A 27895-nucleotide genomic window follows, 5' to 3' on the forward strand; every position below is an offset into this window, starting at 1 on the left:
GATGAGAGGCAAGGAAATGATTGAAAATTAAGTTGATAAGGGAGAGGAGATGGGAAGAAAGGCAAGAAGACGAGGTGAGGAGAGGAGATAGGAAGAGAGGAGATAAAACATTATGAGATGACGAGAGGAGAAGAAACGAGGGGAGTAAAGAATAAAAGCCAAATACATAAGGCAACAAGGAGATGAAGATGAAAAAAGATGAAAATATGTGAAGAGAAAAAAGAGCAATGACTAAATAAGATAAGGAGAAGAGGCAAGGAGAGGAAATGAAATATGAAGAAAAGAGAGGAGGGAAGAGGTAGACAAACAGGAAATGCCTTGAGATGATTCCAGGCCTACCTGTACAGCTTGAGGATGACGGTGCCGTACATGACGGAGAAACCCAGGAGACGAACCCACCTCAAAAGGATACAGCGGAACACACTGGGGTGGAAGAACAGGATCATCACCTGCAGAGTGATACAGAAGATGAGTGAGAACCAGAGCAGGAGGCAGTTATCGCCTGTGCATTTCTGAATAAGTTGTTCATATGTCAGCTGCCAAAGCACATCAGCTGTTAGAGTTTGAAGCCTTAGATGTTATCTCACTGGTGGTATTTAACAACGTGTGTGACTGTTTGCATGTTAATTTGAGTGGCGTCAAACGATGCAATAATGTAATTGCGTTAATTACAATAATAATCTGTTATTATTCATGATTCATTATGTAGCTAATGGTTAGAAGATTGCCTAAAGCATCAAAGCCGCTGTGATCAACCTCTGTAATGTGTGCTGCATTGGGCTAATGCTCATAAAGTGGTATTCATATTGTGTAGACCCTCTGTATGATGTATGCTACACATCCATGATTTTATAGGAGTATTCATATTGTGAGCACTATCTCTTCCTACAGTGGTCACCGTGTCTTCTCCCACTCCTACTCAACAACACATGTCACAGCAGCAGCTTCAGGGTCCTCCTTCCTATTTACATCTACATAGAATCGTGCATTTACTTGGTCACTTTCAACATTCTCTGCATCATTTAGCTTATTGTATGTATTGTTTTTTTTTGACGTGTATATAACTTAATCTGCACTACTTGTAGACTGGTCTAGGAACATAACTTCCATCCATCCATCTTCTCCCGCTTATCCGAGGTCGGTCGCGGGCGTAACAGCTCCAGCAGAGAGCCCCAAACTTCTCTTTCTCTGGCCACATCAACCAGCTCTGACTGGGGGATTCCAAGGCGCTCCCAGGCCAGCGAAGTGATATAATCCCTCCACCTGGTCCTAGGTCTACCCCTTGGACTCTTCCAAGCTGGACTTGCCTGGAACACCTCCCTAGGGAGTCGCCCAGGTGGCATCCTTACTAGGTGCCCGAACCACCTCAACTGGCTCCTTTCAAAGCGAAGGAGCAGCAGTTCTACTCAGAGTCAGTGTGCTTTGGTCGGTGCAATACAAGTAGTTATTGCCTAGCTTGGCCTATACAATACAATTCAGGTTAAAATCAGTGTTTTTCCAGAATAATTGTCAGCGTCAACACCCCTTGTTCATTTCTATTTTCAGTACATGGATGTTTCTGTATGTGCATATTATTTAGCGGTCTCTGTGAAATTTGGAAAGAAAAATACCTTTAGCAAATGGCTCTTGTAATTACAACCTTTCATACCTTTCTTGGAAACAATGTCAAGCTGAAGACTTCAGAGCTCCCATTTGTACTTTTGTTCCAGCTGTGTTTCATTTTAATAGTGTATGTCTCAGTGGGGCGCTACATGTCAAATCTCCAGTGACCCGAGTGAAGCGGAAGAACCGGTGCAGTGACTCTGAGCACATTTCCACTGAAGCAAAGAAAACCTGCATGGCTCACCTGATGGATAGACATCCGCCACCATCTTGAAGAATGACTCCGTTCTGAGTCAGCCTTTTAAAATGTGCTCTGCATCAGTTCACACAAAACATAAGCAGGAAGTTTGATGATCGCAGAATGCCAAAAGGCTAATGATTGTTCTGCATGTAAGTCGCCTGATGAATGATGAATACAATAAAAATGATTCCCTTTATGATGCACCTTTATACCAGCTCCAAAATGTCAGAGCACTGAGAGATGATTCAACCGAGTATTCAAAGCCAGCAAGTGAGCAGCATAAAAACTTTTTGTAAAAAAAAAAAAAACGAGGCTCATGAGTGCCTCGAGTCTCCCTCTAGCAAGTACTTTATCCCAACAGATTTCAACTTAGGCTTATCTTCTCTTTTTCTCTTAAATTCTTAATTAAGAAGTCATAAACTAATAAAAAGAAAAGACCTGGAATAAAGACAAGACATATGTCTCAGAGGATTAGTTAAATCCTTAGTTTCTTGTAATCTTTAATAAAGTATCAAACAATGCCATTTTTATCCTAATAAGTCGGTTTAAACGCAAAACATTTTTTCACGTGGCAAGTTTACGAACAAAGTCACTGCCAAGACGCGAATAGATACACAAATGTGACGCTGTGTGCTGCAATTGATTCCAGCGACGCAAAATAGGGCCATTTGCATATTCAAGCAAGTATAAATGCTGAGAATCTAAACCTGTCAATGTTGAGATTCTCCTAATGTCACCAACGAAATAAATAACGGGTCATTGATCCCACCTCTAGGGACTTGACAGCATCAGTAAAAATCTTAAATGTTGGTGAGTTTATATAGCTTTAAATGTTATATCTATTAGTGTGAACAATTCCTTTCTGCCATATTTGACCTTATTTAGATGACAGTTGAGTGACGATGAAGCAGCTACAGTGTTATGTCACAATGATCAATTCGAACTCCATTCAATCACATTGCGTCTGACAGAGTGTTGAGTATCATTACAGATGCAGACATCCAGAAAGCCTGTAATATATCCCAGCTCTAAAGATGTCTTAGCATCCGGGAGGAGCTATCCGGAGTAATGAAGCCTAAGCAACAACAGAACCTTTTTCCTCAGAAAGGGACCATAACATCTGCGGGAACCTGAACAAAAAGAAAAATAACCAACAGTGAGGGTGTTGTAGTCTGGATGTAACAGGAAAAAAATCATCTAAAGGTTAAGGTTAGGGTTGTGTAATGGATTACATTTTGTACTTCTGTATGAACTCCACTGGAAATGCACAGTAAATGGTGCGGCACAAACAAATAAATGCCAATAGTTAACAGATATACTGGAAGTTAAAATTTCAATAAATTCTCAAGAGGAATCACAGTGAAGATGTTTTGAATTAAGGTCTAGTGAAAATGAACAATTTACTCGCTTGTAGGGTGTTTCTTGCTTTAATCATCACCGTATTTGTTTGTATAATGCAATGCAAAGCTGACAAGCTGATCAGTTTCATCCATTGTACCAAATTGCGGCTCGGTGTGCAATTAAGCTGTCAAAGCGTCTCTATTCTCAGCCTTCAGTCCATCCGCTCTACAGCTCCATACAGACATTTCTCTCACCTCCTGATTAAGAATTTGTCACACAGAGTTTAAAGCAACAGTTCCCTTCCATCCACAATCCTCATCAAAACCTTGCAGCACCAAAGTCCGTCATTAGTATGCCGGTCACAAGAGAGCGGGGAGCCAAGTCCATTTTATACCCAAGAACAGGAATTATAGCTGTTCCTTTTAATGCTCCACCACCAAGTGTGGCCCACCGTTGCAGCTCAGGATTGTATAAATTATTTGGAATCCGGTATTAAAAGAAAGGGTTCCATATTCATTTCAAAAAATAATTTATAACCAAAATAATCCATCTATAGTTCTGACAAATACACATTCTTAAATTGCAGTGATTATGTGAAAGCAGCCTTGACATGACTCATTGCTTGAATATCAATAATGTGGTTTACTGAATTTTTATGTCTGTCTTTTCAAGTGATGGATAAACAATCGAGGGATGTAGTAATTACTTTCTTTCAAAGAGTTATGTGAGAAGCGTGTTGTGGGAGTGAAGAAAACATTATTGTTGTAGCTGTAGAAGTCAGTTTTATGTCTGTGCAAGAATGGAGCTAGAAGGGGGGGGGGGGGATTTTAGCATAACGATTTGAAAGTTCTAGCTAACTAGCTTTTTTCTGTCCAAAATAATTATTTTTAAAATATTCCACTAGCGCTTGAACCTTGATGATATGGTGAAGATAGCTAGCAACAATAGTAGCAGTGACTGTGTGCATTTTCAAGCGAACCATTGTGCAGACAATACCAACGGTATCTGGCAACCCAACCAAAAGTGCTGGGCTAACTGTAGTTCAGGAAGAGATAGTTAAAAGTGCGTAACTTTCCCAAAGGCTAAACATTTTCACATTTGTGTTTTGGAAGGATAAACCATCAAGACCAATGTGTACCTCTGCTTTAGAAACACTGGGAGGCATTTTCTTTTTCCCACAAAGTAAGGCTAATGTTCCCCCATGTTTCTTATATTTCTGCTAAGCTATGCTAAGTTTTGGCTCCTTTTCATGAACAGACATGAAAATGGTTTAAACCTTTTCATCTCGCTCTCAGAAGTTGAATAGTATGTTACCTAATACACTAAAGAATTCTTTTAAATCTGCATTCATATATTTGGTTGCCACTGGAGGGCCGCATAACAAGTTGTTGCCTAAATACCATCAACATCTTGTAAGCCTATAAAGTTAATTTGCTAAACAATGGCAACATTTCCTCCTAACCTACTGGCCACCTGAGGAATATGAGCCAGTATTCTCCCCTTTTTACCTTTGTTTTGGTCCCCATCGACTTCTTGGAGAAATATCTGGATTTTAAGCTGCTAAATGCTAGGTGGCTCACTTTTTGGGTCTGAGAGTAAGTAAACTTTGCCAAATGGGAGGTGTTAAAATAACTAAAATATCGAGAATTATGACATTTTTAATAAAGATAATCAAACTCCAATCACAACACGAAACATATCTGTGTAATTTCACAAAATATGTATTAAAACATGTTTTTTACACTCTGACGAATCCAGCCATTCAAGCTCTGATTTATTTCCCATAGATGCATCAGTTATTCTTTTAACAAACTCTCATTGAACTTGTCTTGAGCAGCAGGAAAACTAACAACAACATTAATGATTAGAAATCAAAAATAATTATACAAATACAATAATCATCGGAAATCTAGCAACACTGTTGGGGTTGTCAAATTGTATCTAGTCATTCAATCCAATGACAACTGATTTTATAATTGAACAATTGTCATTTTTTAACATTCAGAGTAATTCTGAAGTAGTGTTTTGTTGCTGTTAAGTAGAGTACTAGAGCAGAAAAATACACAAAGAAATAAAAGCCTCAAGAAGAGAGAGAATACACAGACAAATGTTGCCAACCCTTAAGAGTGCAACAAATCACCTGGCACCTCCATCTCCAAACAGCCACCCTTCCAGCTCTCTGGTCCACATAACGGACCGAGACAATAAATCTCCTCCATAAATACCGGCGCGAGTTAAAAGTAGGCCACACAGTTTCCTTCGCCCACATACAGATGAAGAAATGCATATCCATGCAAAAATGCACATGCACACAATCAAAGGGAAATGTTGGGATTTAAAGCCACTCCATACACACAAACGTACACTTGGAAAGGGCAGACACAACACACCTTTTTTCTGCAGTGCTACCCACATGGACTGCACGATAAAAAGCCACATTTTTACATCGCCCAGAAGAGAAGGTGGCCCCCCTGGTTAGTATCCAACCTCCAATGCCTCCTCCATCAATTAATCAGCAGATGTATTTTTAAAACGAGTTGTGCTAGAACTTGATGGACTGTTTAAAAATGCATCGAGCAGAGCCGAGCAGCTGCACCAGGCTTAGTTGAGGAGGCTTGTGGTGGCAGTAACAAAGAAACAGCAGAAGCAACAAACGATAAGACTGCGGGAGAGGAGACAGACACAAAGGTGAGGCAGCGGGAGAACACGCAGAGGAGTAATGAAAGGAAGAACATGGGGGGCGGAGGTAAAGACAGGCAGACAAGGTGCTGAGTGATGCAGGGGGCAAAAAAATGGAGATGCAGCCGAGCAAAGGGAGGGAAAAACCCTTGAGTGTTTCCAAGTGTGTGTGAACATCCAAGAGTGGCAGGATATTTCTAGGAAGCTATTTTTGGTTTTCCTTGGGGTAAACAGGGGCAGAAAGTGTGGTCACAAACCTACAATACCTGTATATCTGCTGCATCAACAGGAAAAGGCGCCCTATTCTAATAGAAATATTTCCTATGATAACACTCCTCTGAACAAAAACAGAAACCTTTATCCCAAGAGTCTGCTGAAGCTTTTTCTTCTCAACAGATTTGTTTTCCGTCCTAAAAATGGCTAACATCCAGCCATCGGGCCTTGTGTTTGAGGAGAGCGGTGGCTCACTGTTGGCAGTCTGTGAAAGTATTTTGAAGGGAGCGAATTCCCCGGCTACTTCTGATCTCCCTTTTACATGGCGCTCAGGTTTCTTCCATCTGTTTCTCTGCTAAAGATGGGCTTCTGACGCGGCACTCCAGGTGCACTGTGGGCTGTGGTCACAAGTGCAAATACACACCTATACAATGCACGCTGGCACCTACCCACCTGGATTCTCTCACACATACAGACAATAGAAAGGCTGACAAAGGCAATGAGACACACAGACATGCACATAAACTATGATGTGCAACTCTTTGTTATTGCTGAGACAATGTTCTAAAGTACAGTATAAAAACAGCAAAGCAGCAGCTGAAAAGATGTCTATTTTGGGTAAATTTGACTGTAAAATATACACATTGACTTCTCCTTCATTTTAACGTTACAATCCTTAATAGGTTATTGAACTGATGTAAGTTCATACAGACCTAACTAACCCCAACCCATAACCCCATTTCAAATCAGATATTGAACAAGATTCAGAACTAGATGTCAGCAAATCAAGTGAAAGAGACAAGACATATTGTCGCCATTTAGGCCCGCTGTAGGGACCGCAAAACTGACCAGAGGAGGTGTTAGGGATAACACCTTGTCAGAGTGGGGTACAATCTGGAAGGTTAGTATACCATCTTGGGTGACTGTTATGGCAGGAAGTTCATCAGCGGTGGCAGCAGAAGAGAGCAGAGTTGAAACCAAATCAGAGTCAGTTTCCAGGTTCAGCGGTTCAGAGGCAATTGCAACTTCCTCCAAGCTAACATTGGCTGCAGGTTCACCACTTGGAGTCAGAGGAGCAGGTGTATTAGACAGGTTCTTGAACTGGTTCTCTGTCTTCATCCTGACCAGGCTTCTTACTCAAATCTTGAGCCTGGGTGTGAATGGTCTCTGTACGATCCGCTACATCTGCTAGCTGTGTGCAGTTGCTTTTGTTTTTTGCATTCGTCTCACATGATAACTAGGCCAATCTTACCTAGCCCTCTCACAGAGAAAAGCCCAGTACTGCCAAAAAAGATGCACTTCCTCTCTCGACTTCATATTTCTTGTACCACCTTCTCCATAAAGGCATCAGACACAATGCTTCAGTTATGACGGTCAATAAAAAGATGCTGATATTGTAAGCTAATGTTGCAGCCAGAGAGTAAGCGGACACCGGTTACATTTTTTTCAGTCGTCACATATTTATTTAGTTGTTATTTCATAAACATATACTTTATTAAACTGCTCTGCTGCTTCTTTCAACGTACTACCATCAATCTCTATATTCTATATATGGCACACAATTATAGAGGCATGTTTTATATAACATCTGTTAAATTAAATGAAGGCTTTAAGTCCTGGGTGGGTGCCGTGACAGGTTGCTAGCTGCTAGCTGTCTTCTCTCACTGACAAGATAGTGAGGGCAGGAGCAACACACATTGAGCTTCACAACAACTCTTCAACAACCTGTCAGGGATATATTTAATACGGTCTATGGCGCTAACAACAACCACTGCTTAATACAACCAATAAAAAACAGTCCTATTTGGTATTCTTGGACCTGTAGTACTAAAGTTCACACACACTGTTTCAACCACTTAACAATGTCAATCAGGACATGACGCCTGTATGCAAGATGGCGCCACGGACTTAAACAACAATCGGAGCTCCGTAAAAACAAAGCTGTCTATGCTGTCTGATGGTGTATTTCATTCAATTATCATATTTTTGGAGTAATTATACCGCTTTTCACGAACAAAATTATTGTTTTCTGGAAAATTTAAATTTGACGGGGAAAAGCGCATTTTGGTATGAGGGCGCAAGCCGAAAGTAAGAGGGCGCAGCGACGCTGTTACCCGGTTGAGACAAAGCCCTGAACAAAGCAAAACCACAGTAGTAAACACTGAGAAAAACTGTGGGTGCCATGTGAGATGAGAGCGCAGACTTACTGGGAAGTAGAGCAGTAAAGCCCCTAACAAGATGGCTTCAAGTAGGATGAGACCAGATGTCCGGATGCTCTGTTAAAAGGGGGAAGAGAAACAACAGAAACAAAATAATTCAATCACTGACAGGGGAAATGTATTTACTGTTTGTCCTAAGTTATCATGTATTGTTGCAGCTCGGTAAATGCTGTGAAATGCAACGTAATGGGAAAAAAAAGTAAAATGAAAATGCCTCTAATCCTGTTGCTGTGGATCCGAAATCGCTGTTTGTTTACAGTAAACTGATTTTTGTGACGAGTTGGAGCTCCAGCTTCTTTGCCATTTGAAAAATGCAAATAATAAATCATTGCCTCTTGAAAAGCAAATAAATCTGAGTTGCATTTATACATATATATTAGCTGATGTTTTGCCTTCCCCTGAAACAAAAATACACCTGACAACACCTTCTCTCGGTAGGCTCCAATTACCCACATTACCTCCTTGAGGATTCTCCATGTTTTTTTTATATTCTCGTAAAGCTGGGAATAATAACTGACAGACACCAGGAAGATAAGATTTTCTGACATTAAGTCCTGAGTATGGGTCAAGCTCCAAAAAAAGTTGGATTTTACAATTCCCATCAAGCAGAATGCTTGAAATTGCCCAGAGCTTAGCCCCTGCTTATGACCTAATATATACAAATTGAATACGGCCTTCACAAACTATTATCTGGTAATGTTAAATCGTACTTATTGGAGGTGTTAACAATCTTAAAATGTACTAAACACAGTTCAAAGATGTTTGTAATGGCAGATTTCTCCTTGCTTGGAGATGCAACAATAAGATGGCCTAACTTGAGTGTTTCACCATAGGATTTATACCACAGGAAATATTTCACCATATCGCTGTCTGGACTCCCCATAACATTGCTAAAACAGGCCTCATCCATTCATAATCCCAATTTAGGTCCTGGTTGTGGGTTATTTCTCGAGATAAGTTAGGCGGTATGTTTTTCTGAAATAGCGCGTTCCACTATCCTTTTGTTTTTGAGCTAGTCCACCATTCCAAGTTTAAGCTAACTTTAACATCTCTTCTGTTATTCCTGCACACTGCTGCTATGGTTCCAATGTCAGAACATTTTTGACGAGTTGCACTTCTTAAAAAGTAGTGGGAGCCCCAACTTCACTAGTATAAATGATTTCGAAACATTCCTGCATAGTGACTTCTGTGTCCTCTCACCTTCATCCTCCTGAAGTGGTAGACCACCACCATGGCAGCCAGGTCCAGCACCATGCAGAGACCCTGGAAGGAGGCCACAGTGAGCCTCAGGGCACCGTCCTCCTGTGCCAGGCAGGGGGTGTCGTCGCGGCAGTAGGGGCAGCCCTCACGGCACGGTAGGCACTTACTGGACACTTCAGAGGACTCGTCTCTGTTAGAGCCCTGCTCCTTACCTGAGGAAATAAAAGCACTTTAGTCTACAATCAGGTACCTAGATCCTGGGTTTACTCACATACTGCAATCACACACTTCTAAGATAAAGACAGCCTTTCAAAATATTACATCTAATCAAACTGATCTGATGTGTTTTTAAGGATAATCAATGTAATTAATGTGGTTTAGTTGTCACTCTCTGACTTCTCATTAAACACTCAGTTAATCAATTTGAAGGAGTAGAAGTCAGCTATCCAATAAATCACAAAGCCATGGGGTGATAAATACAAGAATACAGCCTTTAATTAGGCAGATGAGGGAATAATGATGGAGAGGATAAAATGCTGTGACACCGCTCCTTTCATCACGCTCTGAATAATTGTTGTCATACCAGCATGTGGCACACTTGGATGTGGTTGATCAAATCAGTCCCTGGATTACATTTACCAACATCTTATTTGGGAGTTTTCACACCAGCATGACGGGATGTGTTCTGTTAAGCGCCTTCTGAAACGCGGATTTAATCAATTGCAAGTGAAAAAAAGGAAAAGATGATGCCAAAAATATAATTTCTTCACTCAGCGACATGTCTGCTGTGGCAGGATTTGGAGTCAATCTTTAGCGCAAATCCTCACCACACACACACACACACACACACACACACACACACACACACACACACACACACACACACACACACACACACACACACACACACACACACACACACACACACACACACACACACACACACACACACACACACACACACACACGATGCAGCTCTTTGTGAAAATTGTGTTTGAGAAGCATGTAATGCCTCTGTATGTCCCAGAGCTTGTGCAGTATGCAAACACTGTGCTAAAGTTGTCTGTGTGAGGGCATCGTTGCAGAGGAATGTTCATAGAGTACTAATGATTAAACACATTAAGTAAGAATCTATTAAGACGTAAAGAAATTACAAACAATTTATCAAGCAATCACGCAGTCACTGATGTAAGACATTAAACTAAATGGTTTAGATTTTCCAGTTAGCCTCACTGTGTTTAAAGGTCGAAACAACAATGGAAGGAGGTGACCGTGAATACAAAATAAGACATGATCCCTACACAGTCTTTCACCTGTTTGCTGTGAAACCCAGTTAAGCTGTTGGTCTTCTCTGGTATTAAATCATTCACTGACATGGTAAATGTGAGTTTCATTGGTTCGTAATGTATCCGTGTTTGATATCTTACGAAAAGCTGTCAAATGTGCAGCAACAGGTGTAAATATTGTTTTTTACAGGATAGGGTTAGGGTTATTTGGTAGTTTGGAAAAAGGTTGTGGTTTGGGGTTAAGTAAGTATGAAAGTTGCCTAGTTTTGTGACAAAAAGTTCAATGAAGGATACAAAATAGCTTCCTGCCATTACTTACGTACATGCAGAAGTTACGTGATGACTAACCCCATGGGAACTATTATGTGTCAACATGCCCATGTTGTGAAATTACAATTAGCTAAGAAGAATGTAAGAGAAGAGCCTGAAGGATGTTGTAGCTACCTATTAGGAGTGTGATGCAAATACTGTCTGGTAAATATGTGTATCTGTATTTATAATCTGCTGTGTTTACTGCAATACATCTTTTTTCTCCTGCTTTTACTCCTTATTGATGTATCTACAAGTGTAACTGCCGACTCTTACATTTAAAAGCTTATTGATAAAAGTCCCAACTGAGTAAAAGCCATGTAAAATGATATTATTAGGAAAACTGGTCTGCCTGTAAGACATCTGGGCACACAGTCTGTTCTTTCATTTGAGTTTAAAGGGTCAAACCATTGTCAACCGTTGAGAGAGGATAGAAGGTAAGAAAAAGTTACCCCATTAAGTTCGGGAGAGATCTTTTCTAGAAAGTTATTTATTACTTTAACAGTTTTTCCAGTGATTGTGTCTTCTTTCAAGCTGCTGTTGTTTTGTAGTGAAGCTTTTTTTTTGCAAAACTGTATCTTCTACCTTTTGCATGTATACTTTGTGGGTTTGTAGCCTTAATTAAGCTCAGGGACTTAAATGAACCAAACCCACATTGGAATATTATTCTGGTATGAGTAGTATTATATAGTTCAATACTTGTATTCCTCTACTGTAGCTGACAGGATTCTGATAATCGTCATCATTGAAATGTAGAAGGTAGATCACAAATCAAAATAAGTGAAACAGGTATATCAAAATGAAAAGTTGTTCTTGTTACTGCATCAATCCAAAGAAACCATTTTTAAAAAAGAAACCTCGCTAATCTCAAAATTAGCTCTTGACAGGATCACTAGTGTAACATACTGGGAGGTGGTGCATAGTGGTGGTGCACAGAAAAGGAAACACAAAACAGCTGATATAGCTACTTTGTGACTTTGTTACACATTTTCTAAAAATTCATTTGTTAATGCGAGCTGTGTTTTGCTCCCTCAATCTTTTCCCTCCTTTGATATCTGTCCTTTTGGCCTGTTGCTAGGGAACAATACAACATCTGTTTCCAGTCTAGTGTGTTTTCTGGGATGCACAAGGAATAACAGACAGGTTCCATGGGGGGGGAGTACAGGGTAGCTAGCTACTGCGACCCAATCTGAGCCGCAGTGATTTTTAATGAGGGGGTCGACATGGGGTTTGGAAGATGCAGAGGCTCTTCACAGACGGAGCCTCATCACGCTTCATTACAATAAAGCTCCAGCTCTGCATATCATCCCCCTTGGGGTGCTTCATTGTTGGAGTCAGGGATGAAAACCGCCGTAGTTGCTTGATTATCTCACTCATCGGGGCCAAGCTTCCAGCATCAGGACACTGCTTCGCTTTCAGTCAAGCTGTCAGACTATAGGCATTACAATCCAAAGCACGAGCAGGGAGGTAAAGTTAGGAATAAACTTGAAAACCGCAGGGGTGAAAGGATAAAACATCAGTGGAGGAAAGGTCCAAAGTCAAGTTAAGTGTACATGTTCAAATTTTTAAGTATGCAGCCCATATTCATTGTTGATGAGCAGTAAAACAGAAAGAATGGAGGATAGTAGCTATTGATAGCCAGAATGTTTACAACAGCAGCTAAAATTCACCTTCCTAAACCTTCAAACTGCGATTGCGCAGTAGTTAAGCAAACATAAACTTTGGATAATTCATGTCTAAATGGTAATCCTTATTTCTGTGAGTGTCATAGGATAGTTATGATGAATGTAGGTTATTTGCCAGATGGAAAATCTTGGTCTCGCGGAAGTTAAGGTAAGAATTATCAGGTACCGATTCGCACAAGGGGTTACATTCTTTAACCAAATCTGCTAGCATTAGCATACTCGACTACCTAGCTTATAGAGTAGCCTAAAATACTGTAGACATATTGTCAATTACAAAAACAGATGGCTTGTTATTCAAAAAACAGATCATTTTGTTGTGTTATGTTAATGCTACACGTATAGGCTACCTTTAAGACTGGAGCAACAACCCCTTGGAATTAGAGAATTGTTAGCCGCTTTGTTGTGTTTGTCATGTTACACTTTATAAACTCTGGCCAAATGTGCATTGTGTCATTTGTTTCTTATCATGGAATCCTTTCCTCTTGTAAAAGTGAAGTGTACTATTTGAAAAAGGAAGCTGTGTAAATCTTTTTCTAACCATCACATTGTAGATTAATGCATGAATAGCTTTATCCTGCAATACATTACCAATGAAATTTCATTTCAATGTCTTCTAAAGGCCTCGGCTGGAAACATTAAAAAGCCTTAGCATTAGGTTATGCTAGCTACCTATAGCTGACACCTCTAGGAGGGACATTTGCAATTTAATTTGACAAACTCTGAGATTGTGTTCTTTTGGGAGAAATTAAATAGCCTTGTTTCAAAAATAACTAAGAATTTCAAAAGTTCATTCTGCCGTTTTATGCCGTGAACAATTGGAAAGCTTGATAGGCGTAGCAATAGTACGCTAGGACTGTGGGGTTCAAGTTCATTAAAGTGTGACTTATCCTTTATTGTAGTGTATCCACAAACTTGTGTTCTCTTCCCACACTGACTTATTATCCAACAGGTTTGTTTTTTAGAATCCACCTGTGGCTCCCACTAGAATGCAGAAAGAAAGACATAGTAGACATTTCCACAATAAGAGCCGTCAAAATCCTTTGACTGAGATTTCCGGATTCATAACCTCACAGGCCCCTGGATACCCATTCAAACAGAAAAGAAGCTTATCAAACAAGATGTGTGTTTTATTTTCTACTCCTAAATCTCAAAAGCTTTACTTTTGAAAAATGCAAAGTTTTGATCTGACAGTTCGCTGTGGTTTGCATTTTTTTTATATCACAAAGGGATTTGTAACCTACTTTTGAAGCCATTGAGCGCCACTCTGCTTGAATGATAGAATCCTCTCCTGCACTGGCACTTGTACTTGTCCAACACAAATCCATGGCCAAGGATGGGAGTGCACTGGGAGGAAAAAATGCAGAGACAGACAATTAACAATACAATCAGTGTTCACCAATTTCGGTCGTCAAGAACATGGGTATCAAAGGAGTCAGTTGAATGGAGGCTAAAATGAATCTGAAGAGGATAACACATAAATGTGAACCATGTAATGGAGCGAGATGATCGGGGGACTCAGCCAACGCAGCTTTGTTTTGGTTATTGAATTCAAAAGCAAGTGGGAGTAAAGTAATGCAATTCTTTCTGCTGTTTACACAGTCAAAAACAAACCTGTCTTCTACATTGTTTTTGTTATTTTACAGTATATTACAAATTAAAAGATAAACTTTTTATTATAATTGAATATCTGAGGAAGTCCCCTTAGGCACATGGAGACCGTTCATTATTTTCTGATATTTAACATGCCAAATTTGAAATTAAACGTACAGTAGATAAATCAAAGGTAACTGTTAGCTGCAGCCCTTACAGTAATCAAAAGAGCCTCTTGTATCACTCAAAAATGAAAGTGAAGAACAATGGATGACAAGTAAACATGAGGTCTTAATTATAATCGCTGCAAAGAAAAACAGGTGATGTTTTATGATTGATGATTTTCCTCGTCATACATTCATTAATAGGATTTAGCATGCATGGCGCCATAGTATTCCTCCAAATGCCTCTTGAGTGATTATGATTTGGAAATTGCAGGAAGATCATCCAGATCTAAATGATTTGCCGGACCCAGCAGTGGGATTCAGATATTCCACCGAAAAAGAATGCTGTAAAATATATAATTTAAAGATTAGACAAAGTGTTTCCAAGACCATTCATCTTTTATCAAAATCAAAGATAGCATTTTATACAGGGTCTGACATTTAAAACAGACATTAAAACAGTATGAAGCATGGTTTCTTTGTGTTTTCACTGCTAGCTAATGATCACGCTCCTCCTGAGGCACACTGCGGTGTTCTCAGTTAATGAACTTGTCTCAATCATGTAATCAAGTCTTCTACATCGTACACATGCTCTTCTGCAGTATGAAGCGGAAGATGCCCCAGTTATAAAAATGCGTGGTGTCTGGGGAAATAACAGGGCTTCACCAAGTAATAGGGAAACTAATTAATATCTTAATAAAGAATTAAGGGTTGTTTGCAGAATTTAAGCGGGTCTGCATAATTCCAGCTTGCATTGATAACAGTGGGAGCAACATGGGCTTACGCACCATCTGGAGAAAGCATACTCAGCGACACTCACACAGAAGCCCCAGTGTGGATTGTCTACTCTCATGTGAATGCACATATCCCTGTACGAAAATAAAGCTGCAATAAATTTGAAATGAACATTCATAAATAGTGCATTATATTGCATGCTTACAGTAAAAAAGTAGATCTCTTCTGGGACGGCTGCTGTTAGCAGCGTGGTTATATTTAGCGACCACTTCATGAATCTGCGACAGGCACTAAAATATTCTCTTGACTTTTCAAAGCAGCAACCGTGTTGAAAGGAAATACCCTCAATGTATTTCTTCCTGAGAGCTAGATTCGAAAATCGATGGCATTCTCATGTTTGTGCTGTACATACGAAGCTATATAAAGGTAGGCGGAAATTAGCTAAGCCTAGAGTACAAACTGGGAGCACGGAACACAGCAATATCAAAGTAAAACAATTGGCAGCACCTCTAAAGCTTAGTGAATAAGTTAACAAATTATTTCATTTTTTTGGGAATGTATGTACTAACACTTAATAATCTGTGGCTAACGATCGGCGGTTTGTGGTTTTTTCGAGCTATAGCTGGTTCCTAGCTTTCGGTCTTTATGCCAGTTTAACTAACCTCTTCCAGCCTCTAGCATTACTAATTTAGCACTGTCAGATGATGACAGAACAAGATGTCATGAATGCAGCATAATGCAGAAATGAGGGGTGTTAGAGCTATGTTTTTAATCAAACATTTATTTTTTGTAGTTTCCAGGCTTTTATTTTGAAGGCACGTTTGGGCACTGGGTGATTAGGGCACCTGGTGTAATTGTATATATTGGAGACAGGTGGTGGTGGGAATAGGGCACCGGTCAGCATATGGTTTTTTACCAGGGTTAATCGGCAAGAAAGAGAAATGGATTCAATAGGAAAGTGTGTTCATTGAAAATGGAAATAAATGGACAAAATGCTTGCACCCTTCCTCTGCGTACAATTTGCTAACTGGTGCCTCAGCGGCCGTTTTACTTTAAGTTCATTATCTGTTTATTTTTATATGATTTTGTCCGCTACAAGGGGTATTGATATTTTCATCTAACTCTCAACAGGAATGTGAATTTAAAGTTCTCGAAATGTCAAACATATTTGTTGAAAGCAAAATGCAATCAATTGGAATTAAGATATGTGTAGAAAAAGAAACATCGCCCTGCTGTGACTGAAAATGGTAGGAGTGATTTATTAAAATTGTTATTATATTTTAGAGCCAGAATGCCTTTAGCACCACGAGAGCGATGACAGGAAATAACATAAAGAGAGGCTAAAGGGTCCCGGTTGGGTCATAGTTTGTGTTTCCCTAACCCTACCAAATTGGTTTGCCCATAAAATATTTTCACCATAGAACATTGTTTGTCTAAAGCATGATGTATGGAACAGATATTAATCAATGCATTCCCTTTAGAGCCATGCTTTGGTTGATACAATTTTCATCTGCAGAAGACAGGAGTAGAGAACATTAAAAAACATAAAGCTGATGTAAAACATTCTGATTCTAACAATCAGTGGTACTGTCCTTTAGCTCCATGTTATGTTGATATTATCTTTAACTTTTGCTCAAGTGGAAGAGTTTGAAAAGCTTCCTCATAAACTTCTGCACACATAAGTTGTTTTCCAAAGCTGACAAAACAGCCCCAAACCTCTGAACTGCAGCAGCGGGGGATAAGCCGTTGAGGGTGTAACTGTCTAAACTGAAGTGCAGATGGTTGACAGAATAAACAGATACTGTAAATCTTTGCTCCAATGTTGCACCAGGGAAGACCAGCAGGATTGGGAATCATGATGCATGTTTCCACTTTTCTGGAGAAAGAACATTATGATGTAGCAGATACGGATCTGAAAAGCAACTTTGGGTTAAAAAAAACAAAAAACCCAAATAAACGGATTAAAGAGCTTAATGTGTTTGCGATGTACAACATGTCTGTGTCATATTCTGTTTTTATCAATAGTTAAAAACCCTTTTTGAAGTGTTCTGCTTTTTTACTTTCACCTTTGGAAGAATGGCAGCTGATTACTCTCCTTATTATGTTTTTACATTCACATACTGTTATTATTAAGCCACTGTACAGCACAGCCTATCTATTATTAAGAACTGTGTATTATTGTTAATGAATGGTTATTGTTTTTTGCAACATAGAGAACCACAAAGCACACAATATGAACCAGGCATCACGTTATGCTTCTGATATGTTACTATCGTGAGAATTTCCATAACTACTTAGATGTACCACTATTTTATTTTCTCTGGTGGCTTTCATCTGCTCTGTGAATATTTTCATGTAAAAAAAAAGCCATAATGAAACAAGGCGAGCAGTCTTTATCTTCACTAGCATCTCTGTGAGGCACAGCTGTGTTTTGAGCTTAATACTGACATCTTCATAACAATTATTCAGAGACAATATGCTGATGTTTAGCTGGTACTGTTGGTCTTTTTAAGCACTTAATACAAAGAACAACTTCTAATAGTGGCGTAAGAGGAAGTCAAGGAGCCACCAAAGTCAGTATGATGCACCTTCTAAGGATCATTAATGGCAATCCCTCCAATAAATGTTGGTGCTATAACAGACAAACATTTAATCTCAAGCGTCCCATTTTGCCTAAAACAGACAAAGCAGATTCACTGTATGTATGCAGTTATGCGTAGGACTTCTCTCCACAGTAGTCATGAATAGAAATTAGTCATTAATCAAAATCAAAGAGCAATATTCCAAACAAAACAATAGTGAGTCAAAAGAAAGCTTGGCACAACAGAAGGTGTTTTTGCCTCTTAAAGTCATGTTGATAAATGCTATCTTCCTGTGGGCAGATGAGTCATGTTGTATGGTTTTGGGGTTAAATGTCCAAATGATCACACTACTGTATATATGTGATGCAGCTACAGCCAAATATTTCATTTCTATGCAAGCTTTTTCATTTATTAAATTACAATTTGCATACAAATCACGAGTTGAAACCTAGTAAGATTAAAAAAACAGAACCTGTCTACTGCTTAAGTAAATCTTTGCATGTGTATTTGTGCGTATTCTCTCTAGTGAGATACATCTGAAATGACAGTGAAGTCTGCAAAACACAGGAAGGGGACACTGATTTGAGCTACTGCCTTAGAACATTTTCATATCTCCAAACGAGAATGAATCTGGGGCTTGGCCAGGATTTTTTCCATCTCTATGGGTGGAGGAGCAGGTGGCGTGCCGAGAATTCAGGCTCCCTGAGTACCCCTAACTTAGTTGGAGTTTAACTTTGAATGTTATCATCTGCTGAGCATAAAGAGAAAGAGACACGGACATGTATGGGTGGATGGATTGATAAACAGATGGATAAATGGACTGATAATTGATGGACAGACAGATGGACAAATGGATAGATGATGGATAAACGGATGGATTGATGAAAACATGAATCAATGGACAGATGGAGGGATGGATAGGTGAACGGATGAAAAGATGGATGAATGGACAGATGTATGGACAGATGACAAATGGATAGATGGATAGATGATAAATGGATGGAAAAATAGAATGATAGATAGATAGAATGATAGATAGATAGATAGATAGATAGATAGATAGATAGATAGATAGATAGATAGATAGATAGATAGATAGATAGATAGATAGATAGATAGATAGATAGATAGATAGATAGATAGATAGATAGATAGATAGATAGATACCCACAACCAACCACATACATTCACACCAATGCATTCATATAACCATCAGCATTTGTTATGAACTTATTTTCTGCTTACTCCAAAGGAAGTAGAGACTCATTAAGGTAAGACCTACCCAGGGACACTGAGGTGGGCTATAGGATGAAATATGAAGCTTATTTCATTGGGCCAAGTGCATTCAAAACGTTGCATTTATTAAGCCTGTTGCCGCTATCACAGCAGAAACAGTTTTTGGTTCCCAAGTGCATCTATGGTGCCGTAAAATAACTAGAATACATAAGTGCACACGACTTTAACAAAACCACTCATTTGAACTTTTTATAAGAGGAGTAACATGTTGTTTGGAACCTTCCTACATTCCCCAAGCACATACAGTTTACAATACACGCTGAAGTACAGATCCCATGAGTATAATACAGGAAACACAGAGTCACAGAATGTTACAGAAGATCGACAAGTATCATCAAAAGCAGATTAATGTCACCCAATACCCCTGAACTGCCTGACTTGCAAATGGCTCCATATGTCGTCTATCACCAATGTAGCTTTCTCCGGCGAAACTATACACACGGCTGCAGCAACACACACACACTAAAAGGTAGGGGTTTAGCGATGCCAAGGCCAGCCTTGCTTTTCCTCAGCCTCCATGGAAAGGCTAAAAAGCGGTCGTTTGACGTGTCTCAGTTTGATGGATCACCTCCATCAGTCTGCAGGCTGAAAGTGAGAGTAAGTATTTTATAATTGCACCTTACTTCAGATGCAAGGGGGGCTTGTAATCTCGCTTTCTCTCTAACAGTTGGCTGACAGGGTTAAAGGGTTCATTGTCTATGAAAGAGTGCAAAAGACGGATCTTTTAAAAGTGACAGATAGGGAATGTTTACTTACAAAGGCAAGTTCTGATCCTTGCCTTTTTTTTTACCTATAGTTTTTCACTGTCATTTGATCATCTAAATGCTCATATTGAGGGGAAATGTAGCTGTAATATTAAGAGTTATACGAGTAAGGCATTACATCAGTGGTGTTGTGCTAAATAGCTAACTGTAAGCATTTTCTGAAAATAAAATAACAGGTGTCATGTGCCCTATTTTAGTGATACTGGATGCAAGCACACCAAAATAATTCTCAGATTGTTTTATTTTGTACTTTTTTAGCCTTAGTTTGCAGGAGTTTGTTAGATATAAAAAATGTACCGTTTTAAGAGTTCTTCTTAAAGTCGTCTTCACAACAATCAATAGTTTTTTGTAAAAAAAAAAGGCAAATCTGGAGATTTAGCTACAGATAGATACTGTAGCTAGCAATGGTAGCTACATACAGTTGCTAGTTAGCTAGCAAGCTATGTCTGAGTGCGACATCCCAGATAGCTACAACTTTGCTAGTATGTAGATGGATAGCTAACTATGTATGAAGATGACCACCCCATTATTGAAGCCACCTACCAAGCTCTGATTTGTTTTCACAACTACGGAAAATTAGCGCATTCAAGGAGCATCACTATTGTCTTGGGATTCTTTTGCATCATGGTCTTGTGAGCATGCTGTCAATTCCAGCTTTTCTAGGATAGACTCTTTTTATGAAAAATACATATTGCTGTAAATTGACAAGTCTGTAAAGAAGTTGTTATCTTTGATTCCCAAGGACAGCCCTAATGCCTTAATAATACTCTATGTGTTTCTGTATAATTTAAGTCCATTGTGGCTTAGCTGGAAATATCTCCACTTGTCCAGGATTAATATTCATCAAATAAGATCCAGCTGTTTCACAGATAGTCTTTAAGGATCACTTTTCCCCTCGAAAGAGTTTTCTAGTTAATCTTCGAAAACAAAAAATAAATAAAGCTACAAACCAACAATCATAAAATACAGTATAGTAAAACCTGCTATCTGTCTAACAAGTACAAACAGGTTTTGGAAGAGCTGCCAGCACAACACCACATCACGATATCTCTTGATACTATCAAACAGTAAGTGAAACGTACTTCCCATTTCAGTGAACACAACACCGAAGTAGCGTGAAACCTTAGAATAAATGATCTGATCGATAACATTCACATTGAGGCTTTTCATGTTTGGACAGCAGCCTGTGGTACCTGTTACTGGTTTCTCTCGATACAATTTGATGAAAATCTGTAAACACGACACCAAGATGGGAGTTGGCAAACCAAGCAAAGAGAGAGAGAAACAGAGCACTCTGCGTTGCTCAGAGATCTATAAATACACTGAAAGCATTAAACCCTAAAAGCATTACAATCACACTGTCCCCAGGGTATGGAATCTGCCTGCTGCTGTTTCACAAGACAACCAACCACTGGATGTCTGAGGAGAACAGACCTTGGACTAATGCCTGTCTGGAATTTCTCCATCAAAAACGGCGATATATAGCCGCTTATTGATTGGTGGCTTGTTGCGGTTGCAGTGCTGGGACTAGAGCTGGGTGCTACTGCTGGTCCTCCTGCATCCTTAAAAGGGTATTAGCTGGGGAATTGCAGTTGATAGGATTGCACATTCTGAAATCCAAGGCCCTGATTTATTTAAGTTGGGAAAAATGTTCCCTCAGATTGGCTGGCCAGCCTTAGGAAAATGTGCCAAGAGTAAAATTCAAGTCTCAATTGGCATTTTAAGAACTGTGAGATGAACCCTTGGTTTTTCCACATAGACATCTGGGTGGGTGGTCCCAAGCCTCCTACGTCGACTGCACTGGGAGGCCTCACTCAATTAAGATCCAACTGCTGCTGCCACCGACTTGACAGGCTCTTACATTTGGCCGTGGCAGCCGCGGAGCTGCAGGCAACAGATTAGAGAGTGAATAGTATTTCTCTGTGGAGGATGAATCTTCCCTGACGACTGTCCCTCACTGCTGTCACTCCTCATCCCTCCCTCCCTTCATCCTTGTCTCATCCTGCTCTCCATCCTATTTGAATCCTCATCGTTCAATTTTCCTCACTTAATGCTACAATGTATGCGTCATCAGCCTTATTATAGATCAAAGGAAGACATATGAAGAATTTGCCAGGAAACCGGCTCTTGTTGGCTACAGTTTTGTTGAAAATGTTATAAATAATTTCATATTGGTATAGGTTTTTATTGAGAACAAGTACAAATTCTTAAATATAGGTAAGTTTCCAGGGTAAAGAACTTTTTTCCAGAAAGCAGGCCATTCAAGCAATTAAGAATATTGAGTAACACATTTAGAAACTTGAAATTGGGGGGCTTGTAAGAGGCAGCAAAACAGATATTGGTGAAATTTGAAGCAAAAATACATTCACAGACTTCCTACAGTACAAGATGTAATAAACAATGAGCCGCTTGTGAGATTGTGACTTACTTTTCCCGACTAGGAAACAGTATGTGACACTCCTGGTGACCCTTTGGTTTCCATTTTTGGCACATTTTATGGATTTCAAGTCAGTTTTTCACCTCTAATCTCTTTCAAAACAAACGTTCCTTTTATGCTTACTTAGTTTTTAGACTGAATTACAAAACAGAACTACTTGACAAAGTTTAGCCAATGATGATAGTATTTAGGAAAACTAGGATAAAAGTATGCATGTGATATAAATATGTTGCAACTTGTTAATAACGTAAGTTACATTACAAAATTACGTAGACTATGAAGAAGAACAACAAGCTTCTGTGTCAAAGTTCACGGTTTGTTTGAGCCATGAATCATCCTCTTCTCCCAACCTATATATCAATCCGGAATCAGGAAGTGAATGTGGTTGTGTGTGGTACTACACCTATGTGTCAGTTGCGATGCCTTTGGGCCCAAAAATACATTTTCCCATTGACTTACGAACGGAAAGAGACTGAAATCAGAGGATGATTGTCCTTAAAGTTATAAAATGTGCTTAAATCAGAATCAGGTATTAAGTCTGTCTGTTTGTTCTCTGGAGTCACCCATTTTGACTTCATGCGCCACTTAGCAACTTTCATAGGAATGACAATCCAGCAATACACGTATCCAGTTCAGACATCCATGCAGTGACCAAGCATCTGTATTTGACAATTTTGTAAAACCACATTTATCTGGGGTTTGTGATCTAAGAAGGTTTAGAATAGACAATAAAAGGAAGAGCATTGTCGCAATAATAAGGAGGTCACTTAAAGGTTGTGGATTTATGCTAAAAATAGAGAAAAACTGCATCATTAAGTTTGCGCTGATTGGACTCAAGGCATAAGAAAACCTGATGCATGGAAATTGACCACAACTGCTACAATGTGTTGCCACCGGCAGGGATATGAAGCTATGCAGGGAGCTCATTGTGGCTTATTACGTACCAAAATGCAACCTCCTGCTGACATGTTAGACTTAATCCCCCTAATATATAACACAAGCTTGCTCTGGTATAAACTGTATAATGCTCCAGGCTACAACAGAGAAAAAAATGGCAATGTAATCATTAGATAAATATAGAGAGACAAATAACACTTTACAACTTGTATCGTTATGATCATAACTAGTAGAACAGATTTTGATTTGCTAAATTGCTAGGATTCTCCTTTAAGGGATCCATTTCATCCCAATCAAACTTAACAACTTGTAGTACTGTCACATGAAATTCAGATATATAACCTATTGTCTTTTTAGGTTAATAAAACACTTAAAACAAACCTAAAATCTTTTGATGATAACCATAAAAATAGCTTTCATTGTCAAGAGTGGTAAAGTGTATCTCTGTGAACTATAAATGATTCACCATGACAAAGAAAGCTGCAGACATTCGCCTGCAGTATCTTTCCACTGGGTGTTTTATTAAAGCTAAGATAGATATTGCAACAACAAACTATTTTTAATAAAACGTGTTTATACTCAGTGCCTGAGTATTGAGAACAACTGACTTGAAGCTAAACTATGCTGGTCTTGTATTATTGATGTGGTTTTTATAATAACACAGGCCCGGCAATACACTTCTCCTGGTAAATAGTGCTGGTAAATATTCTATTTTATGAAATACACTTTTGCAACACAACGCACTGCAGTGGCATGAATGTTTTTCATTAGTGGGCCCATTTCAAAAAGAAGCCATTTAGTTTCACAGTCACTGCAGTGTATTGGATCAATCCAGATGGCCATTGGCTTTAATGGAGAGAGTATGGTAACGCACAATGTGAATTTGCGCTCTATTACAGTATGTGTCTCCCCCATGGATGTATAAAGAGAACTGAATACAGCGATGGAAGTGGGGCCTCGTTTATTCCTATAACAATTATTCAGTCGGGCATGAAGCTGAAATGGTGTGACTATCGAGAACAAATATATCTGGATCTTTCAACAAAAAAAACGTCATTTCCATTTGCGTTTCCCTTAAGCCCGCCTCCTGTCTGCTTCACGTCCTGCTTGAAAAATCGCTTGATATCGCATTTGACAACTTCTAGGACTTAGGATTTAAATGAAGGATATTCAAGCATCCTGGCAAGTTGATTTACTGTTAAAGATCTCTCTTCCCTAATGTAAGTCAATGGGAGAAAGTATTTTTGGGCCCAAATGGCATCAAGGACTTACACAGAAGTTTACTACCACCGTTTGGTCACTACGAAGATTTGCTTCAATGCCCGGCCCACTTCCTGTGGGCTTGGGCTCCCTAGATCTTCTTTTTTGTATATCGACATTTTCGGAGCGTGACAGTAAAATTTGCTTTATTAATTTAGGAGTATATTTACTATTTATTTATTTATATTTACTTTGTTGAACCTTCATTATAAAATAGAGCTTTGAATATAAATACAAAAGGTCTGAAGATAAGAGAATAACAATGCTCAAACACACACACACACACACACACACACACACACACACACACACACACACACACACACACACACACACACACACACACACACACACACACACACACACACACACACATGCATTTACAGTTCTTACACATATGCAGTAGGTCTTGAAACACTTCAACCAAGCTCGAGCTGTACAGCTTTAAAACTCCCTGTGGAGAGCTGGAGAGCCTCTGGCAGAACGGAACCGAAAAGACAGAGTAGAACGGGTTATTTTCTGTCTCTGCTTTTCATTTTTTACACTTGCTAGAGATAAGACAGGTAAAAAACAGGTCTTGCGAGTATCAGCTTTCGTGACAAATAAAGAATGACATAGTTTGGAGAAACCCAAAATCCAGCATACTCCTTCAATATAAGCATCCATTTCTGCTTACATTCTGCAGGTCTTATTCGTTTGGATATCCCCTTCCTTATATGAAGTATATATATTGACTGTAAGACTTTCAAAGCTTAAATCTTTTACTTCCTCTTGCAATGTGCCAGAGACGATAAGGATTGAAAAAAACACTTTGTGAGGGATAGACAAATATTTAATGTATGTCACTTTTACCCTTATACAGCCTGAGACTGCTTTCATGCGTGGGCCACAATTACTTTTCAGAATAGCAGGAGAAAACATTCATCACTATTAACAGTAGCAGAGCTGCAGCTAGGAATAATACTTGTGATGCTTTTCCTTTGCCAGATTGTGCTTTCTGTGTCGGCATAAAGAGGAATCCACAAGTCTACACTGTAATGATAGCAGACGAGTAACCCATATATTCCGAAAGAAAATGTTGCTGCAGCCTTCAACTCGGGATGATTTCACTTTAAAAAAAGAAGTTTATAACCTGCATCCCTTTAAACAGAGGTGGTAAGTAACTAAGTCCATTTACTGGAGCACTACCTTAGTAACATTTTTAGCCACTTGCACTTTACTTGAGTATTTCCATGTTTTGCTACTTTGTACTTTTACTCCACATCAATTCAGAGGTGAATGGTGTACTTTGAGTCCTCTACATTTATTTAATACCTTTAGTTGCTTTACAGATTTGGATTAATGATGTGAAATATAATCCACACTTAAATCAGACTTTAGTTCACCTGGAGTAAATTTGCAAGCTACCCTGCAGTATACAGAGTCATTAAAACTAGCTGCACCTTTACCAGCTTTGAGAACACTTTAATGATCAATAATTATAAAACATATCAGATATATTATTATGAAATGAGCCAATCTGCACAATGACTACTTTTACTTTTGGTACTTTAGGAATATTTTGATGCCTATACTTTACTTGAGTAACACATGAATGCAGGACTTTTACTCATACCAGAGTATTCCTACACTCTGGTACTTCTACTTTGACTCAAGTACAAGATCTGAGTACTTCTCCCACCTCTGCCTATTAGGGAAAGAAAGAAAAATGGATGATTTAATATTAAATTTCTCTGAGCTAACGCAACAACAAAAAATGAGAACTTCTGACTGAAATTCATTGACTTTATCTGGTAAAGTGCAGGAAAAAAACGTGTATTGCAAACTGCAATTGTGTTTATTTTCTTCTGAAACGCCAACATGTTTGGTTCTCTTGTAATTACTTTTTCCAGTTGACTTACATTGGGACCAGATGAAGTCACCTTGGCCAATATAAACTAGAAACTAACTTGTACTTCCATTAATGAACTTCCATGATTCCATATATTCTGAGTATCTGAAGGGCTGATCACACTTATTGTATGTCGCTCTGGATAAAAAACGCTAGCTAAATGAAATGTAATGTCATCAATGAGAGCAATTTAACTTTGAATCGTCTGCAAATCATTTATTGGCTGTAAGTTCATTATCCAATTACAACATAATAACTACACTAATATAACGTAAATATGTTTAATATATATTTTCCATTATTTAACTTTAATTTAGCTGTAATTCCATTATCGGAAGAATTTCAGCTTCTTCAGGCCCAATATCTATTGTGTATTCCCCTTTAGCAGTAAAAGTAGTTGAAGGCTAATCTTAATTATAAATCAGTTCAAGTAAGATTGAATTTGTATGCTGGCAAAAGCAGAGCAGTACATGTCGACAGATGGAGCGATAACCCAAGGCTTTGACAATTTTTAACAACTGAAATTCCTATTTCCAGGCTCGGTATCTATCGTGCATCACCACTTTTAAGCAAAAAAAAAAACCAAGTTGAAGCGTATTTCATAATTATAACTCAGTAAGTTCAAATAATGATTTAATTTGTAGGCTGGCAAAAGCTGAGCCGGACATGTCGACAGATGGAGGGGTAATTTCTGTCTTGCCTCTCTGCCCCTACTCACAGGAGATAATTGGCATCAACACAGAGAAAGGAGTAAGGGTGATGGAGGAGGCAAAAATGGAAAACATGAGAATAAAAGTGAGATGAGGAGGGAGCGATGGCCAAAGATAGAGAGGGATTTTGGAGAGTGTGAATAGCCATGGAAACGGAGAGGGTGGAAAAGAGCAGGAGGAAGGAAGTGGAGCTGATTGAGGAGAGGAAGTGAGAGGAGAGACAGAGGGGGTAACCCTCCTTGGCTGTCACAGCAGTTTACACTCATTAGCAGAGCTCTGCCTTTGAAGCCCTTTATCTCCAGCGGCACGTTACACACACACACACACACACACACACACACACACACACACACACACACACACACACACACACACACACACACACACACACACACACACACACACACACACACACACACACACACATGCATATGCAAACACTGCAGACAAGTCGATGCTTACTTACATTTAAAAAGCACACAAAGAAAAAAAAGAAGACATAAACCTACTCAGATGCATCCACTCACAAATCATCCACACTCATCATTCTCATCCTTGTCTAATTATATAAGCAGGGGCCCCTTATGTAACATGCTTCCCCTACGACTGACTATCCATAATGCATGAAGTCTTGTATTTGGTTCATGGTGACACATCCTACCTTCCTCCACAGTCTTGTTGTTTCTGGGCACACCAGAAAAAAGTTCAAGAAGAAGTAGAATTAGAAACATGTAGGGATGCTCATTCATATGCAGCAAATTTAACCCAGAACTCATGGCTAAATATTCTTTTTG

General features: G+C 39.1%; 1 protein-coding gene across 1 annotated transcript in view; it reads right to left on the reverse strand.

The window, feature by feature from the left end:
• The window catches only part of LOC134866253 (metabotropic glycine receptor-like), a 63209-nt gene that overhangs the window by 20017 nt on the left and 15297 nt on the right, over positions 1-27895 (reverse strand). The window contains 4 exon segments of the mRNA XM_063886328.1: positions 340-449; positions 8284-8352; positions 9496-9707; positions 14017-14119. Of these exon segments, the coding sequence (XP_063742398.1) occupies positions 340-449; positions 8284-8352; positions 9496-9707; positions 14017-14119 (494 nt within the window).

This window comes from Eleginops maclovinus, chromosome 6 (genome assembly GCF_036324505.1).
Source record: "Eleginops maclovinus isolate JMC-PN-2008 ecotype Puerto Natales chromosome 6, JC_Emac_rtc_rv5, whole genome shotgun sequence".
Lineage (NCBI taxonomy): Eukaryota > Metazoa > Chordata > Actinopteri > Perciformes > Eleginopidae > Eleginops > Eleginops maclovinus.